Genomic DNA, 5,000 nt, shown 5'->3' on the forward strand with positions numbered 1-5,000 from the left:
GTGCGTGCGCGCGCGCGTGTGTGTGTGTGTGTGTAGAGCGATTCAGAGTAAACTACTGGACCGATTTTTATGAAATTGTGCATGAGAGTTCCTGGGTATGATATCCTCAGACATTTATTTCATTTTTTTAGATTTAATATTTGTGATGACGTCATATCCGGCGTTTTATTATTATATGAAGTCTTATATCTCGCGCGTATCTCCAGACTCGGACTCAAGGCGAGGGGATCTATTTATGCCGTGTGAGATGGAATTGTTTTACACAATACATCACTAATTCACATGTTTTATCTATGCCTATACAATTTTGCCAGGAAAGACCCTTTTGTCAATCGTGGAATCTTTAACGTGCACATCCCAATGTAGTGTACACGAAGGGACCTCGGTTTTTGGTCGAACTCGCAACCTCTCGCTTCCGAGCGCAAGTGCGTTACCACTCGGCCACCCAGTCCCGTACTTTTTTGGTAAAAATTGAGGCGGCACTGTCACACACTTTTTTGAGTCACTTGAGAAAAAGTGACTCTATGTAATCGGTCAGTGTTAGTCTGTCCGGCCGGCCGGCCGTCCGGCCGGCCGGCCGGCCGTCCGTAGACACCACCTTAACGTTGGACTTTTCTCGGAAACTATCAAAGCGATCGGGCTCATATTTTGTTTAGTCGTGACCTCCAATGACCTCTACACTTTAACGATGGTTTCGTTGACCTTTGACCTTTTTCAAGGTCACAGGTCAGCGTCAAAGGAAAAATTAGACATTTTATATCTTTGACAAAGTATCTCGGAAACTATCAAAGCGATCGGGCTCATATTTTGTTTAGTCGTGACCTCCAATGACCTCTACACTTTAGCGATGGTTTCGTTGACCTTTGACCTTTTTCAAGGTCACAGGTCAGCGTCAAAGGAAAAATTAGACATTTTATATCTTTGACAAAGTTCATCGGATGTGATTGAAATTTTGTAGGATTATTCTTTACATCAAAGTATTTACATCTGTAGCCTTTTACGAACGTTATCAGAAAAACAAGGGAGATAACTAGCCTTTTCTGTTCGGCAACACACAACTTAACGTTGGGCTTTTCTCGGAAACTATAAAAGTGACCGGGCTCAAATTTTATGTGAACGTGACTCATTGTGTTGTGAATAGCAATTTCTTCCTGTCCATCTGATGCCTCATATAATATTCAGAACTGCGAAAGTGACTCGATCGAGCGTTTGCTCTTCTTGTTTAAATATTGATTGAAATTTTGGCCAAGCAATCTTCGACGAAGGCCGGACTTTGGTACTGCATTTCAGCTTGGAGGCTTAAAAAGTAATGAATGACTTTGGCACTAAAAATAAAAAAATGTTATTAAATGTTGTTGTTATAAAACGATCCCAAATTACGTTCATCTTATTCATCATCATTTTCTGATTCCAAAAACATATAAATATGTTATATTCGGATTAAAAACAAGCTCTGAAAAAAAAATTATGATTAAAATAACATTTCCGAAATCGATTTAAAAACAATTTCATCTTATTCCTTGTCCTTATATGTTTGGATTAAAAACACGCTCAGAAAGTTAAAACGAAGAGAGGTACAGAAGAGTGTGCTATGCAGCACAGCGCAACCACTACCGCGCTAAACAGGCTCGTCAATTTCACTGCATTTTGCACGAGCGGCGGACTACGGTCATTGTGAAAAAAATGCAGTGCGTTCAGTTTCATTCTGTGAGTTCCACAGCTTGACGAAATGTAGTAATGTTGTCTTACGCGACTTGTTTTGTTTGTCTTTGACTGTAGTGCTATTAAGCAGGTAGAACGTCCATAATTTGTTAATGTCTTCATTGTTTCTTTGTGTTATTCTTGTTAGCAAAAAATAATACAAAATAAAATAAAATAAAAAAGAAGAAATAAATACAGCAACTATTGTCATTGCAAACGCATTTGTGAAAGGTGTTGTCAACAACACATCGATACCAATTTAAAAGAGAAGCCTCGCCGTCAGAGCGCCATGTTCTCGTAGAACCATGTCCTTTGTGTTGTGTATGTGTTTGCAATATATCTGCCACCAAGTTTTGTCAAATATTACACAAATATGAGTGAAGCAACTACTTTATATCGGCCTTCCACATATCATTGCTTTTTTAAACAAATACCCCATGTCGGTGTTGGCAGATTGTGATGATGGCTATCACAGGCAGAACACAACTCCCTGCATCCAGTGCCAGGGGACGTGTTACAACAATACACCGTGTGACAAGACCACCGGTCACTGTGACAAGTGTCCACCTGGAAAAGAGGGGGAACAGTGTGACCGAGGTATTACAATTTAAAAAATAGATGCGGAATATGCTTTACCTTTTTTCGTGTATCATCGCATGGTGATACTCTATTCTCTATCTCAACCCCTCCCCCCTCCCCCTCTCTCCCCCCTCTCTCTTCCCCCCCCTCTCTCTCTCACTCTCTCTCTCTCTCTCTCTCTCTCTCTCTCTCTCTCTCTCTCACTCTCTCTCCACGTGGGGAACATCAATATCCTACAATGTATTACCCACCTTGGATGAACGCCTTCAGGCAGTATCAACTCAGCCCCTTTATGCACGAACACACCCAGCCGTCCTTCTATGGGCAGTGGCCCCCCGGGATGCACCAAGCATCCTACTAAGTAGTTTCAAAAGGCTACTTTAACCATACAGTAGAGCGTGAGTGTATGTGTGTATGTGTGAGTGTGTATTTTTAATAATTGCGGAGTCTAAACTCATGTAACGGTAAGTACACTAATGAGTGTACCTAAACGAGTGTGATTTCGCGGATGTGATTTCATAACTATTAACTATGTCGTTCAACACCTCCAGACATTGTGTTAATTTTGTCCACGACCCCCCAAGTATTCTGCTGCTTTTAACACTGTGAAAACATCTGCATCCAAACACGCGTGTGTTTCTTCCTTGTGTGTGTTAATCTTTGATTCAAACCCGTTTGCGGAGAGACTATGAATGCCTCTGCTTAAAGAAAGTGAAATCGTGTTAGCGTTGTGGGGATTTAATTTAGCGTATCGTTCATCCCTGTTCGAACTGTTTAATTTTATTTTATCATATTCTGTGTGTGTATGAGTGCAGTGCTGGCAGGTACATTTATAATTGCTGTGCATCGAACGCTTATAACATTTCGCAGATTTTTTTTTAAATTCCGATTTACTACTTCTCACTTGACTTTTCCGTTAAGTTAGACAGTTACTGAAATTGTAACTTGTTTGCTTCACTTTTTGCTCTTTTGTGCATTATTTTTTCTCCGTGTTTGTTCATTGATTTAATCTCTGTTTAATTTGTTCTCAGATTTTTGGTTGTTGATAATAATTTTGTTTATTATAATTATTATGAATTCAAACGTGTCAAAACACACTCTCCAGGTTGGACATCTTAATGTCTATCATCTCGTTAACAAAGTGCCTGATATATGCGTGCTGCTAAACCAAAGCTCACAGCCAGTTCATGTTTTTGGGATGAGCGAAACACGGCTCGACTCGAGAATTGCCGATAACTTGATTTACATTTCCCAATACTCTGTTTTGCGACGCGACAGCGCAAGGAAGAATCAGACAGGCATTGCAGTCTATATTCATGAATCAATTTCTGAATGTGCAACACGAAGAACTGATTTAGAGGACGACAATATTGAGTGCATTTGGATTGAAGTAAAAAACTGTAAAACCTCGCCTCTGCTCATAGGTTATATATATCGTAACCCTGCCGAAACGTCGATTTGGTCAGAATATTTCATTCAGATGATGGATAAAGTCAAATCACGCAATAAAGATATTGTATTGCTTGGAGATTTTAATATTAATCTGAATAAGCCTCAAACAGTATGGAATTCAACAACAACTTTATTAGGTCTTCATCAACTGGTTCTGAACCCAACAAGAATAACAGACACAACTGCAACTCTTATTGATCACATATATACTGATAATAAGAAGATTGTTTCAAATGTGTATGTGTCCAATTCCAGTATCAGCGATCATAGGCCTATTTTTTGTTCAGTCACTATGCGCTTGCCTAAATCAGGACCAAAAGGCCACACGACCATAGAATACAGAAGTTTTAGACATTTTGATGAGTCTGCATTTTTTCGTGATCTTAGTGAAGCTCCATTTCAGAGCGTTTTTGATTTCAGTCTTGCAGATGATGCTTTTAATCACTTGTATAGCATTTTAAGCACAATTATAGATAAGCACGTGCCCCTGCGCCAGCATAGAGTAAAACATGCCAGACTTCCACCTTGGTTAACATCAGATATTATAGAGGCGATGGCACTGAGAGATTATTTCAAGGAAAATAAGATGACAGACGAATATAAACAGCAGAGGAATGAGGTGTTAAACCGAGTGAGACAATCAAAAACCGGTTACTTTGATAAATTGATTTCCGATAAGAAAGATACTGCAACAATTTGGCGGGCAGTAAATGAAATCCTTGATAAATCTAGGAAAAAGTCAACTGCTAATCTAACAAAACTATCTGCGGAAGAATTTAATAATCATTTTATATCTTTAGCGGATAAATTGAAGGCTTCTGTGGCAGAAACATATTCTCCGGGTACAGATAACTGTTTTGAAAAATTGGACGAATACTGTCAGCGGAACAGAATAAACAATGAAGCGTTTATCATTCCTCCGATTGCAGTTCATGAGGTCGGAAAATTTATTGAAAACCTGGAGAATAAAAAGTCCATGGGTCCTGATAAAATACCCGTGAAGTTATTGAAGCTTTCTCTACCGTATATTGTGGATTCGCTCACGTTCGTATATAACCTTAGTATTGAGCAGAACTTTTTTCCGTCTAAATTGAAAAGCGCCAAAGTCATACCCCTTCCCAAATGTAAAGATCTCTCAGACCCAAGTAATTTTAGACCCATTTCTTTGCTGCCTGTTTTGTCAAAACCATTAGAACGGCATGTGCACAAGCATCTTCTTGCTTACATAGAAGAACAAAATTTGTTCCATCAGTTTCAATCCGGTTTTC

At 39.3% G+C, this 5,000-nt stretch overlaps 1 protein-coding gene across 1 annotated transcript in view; it reads left to right on the forward strand.

Moving 5' to 3' along the window:
- LOC138963738 (uncharacterized) overlaps window positions 1–3,326 on the forward strand; it is an 8,187-nt gene extending 4,861 nt beyond the window's left edge. Inside the window, exons 6-7 of the mRNA XM_070335587.1 lie at window positions 2,155–2,298; window positions 3,312–3,326. Of these exons, the coding sequence (XP_070191688.1) occupies window positions 2,155–2,298; window positions 3,312–3,326 (159 nt within the window). The remainder of the gene's footprint in view (window positions 1–2,154; window positions 2,299–3,311) is intronic.
- The last annotated feature ends 1,674 nt before the right edge of the window (window positions 3,327–5,000 follow it).

The sequence above is a fragment of the Littorina saxatilis genome, linkage group LG4 (assembly GCF_037325665.1).
Source record: "Littorina saxatilis isolate snail1 linkage group LG4, US_GU_Lsax_2.0, whole genome shotgun sequence".
NCBI classification, from domain to species: domain Eukaryota; kingdom Metazoa; phylum Mollusca; class Gastropoda; order Littorinimorpha; family Littorinidae; genus Littorina; species Littorina saxatilis.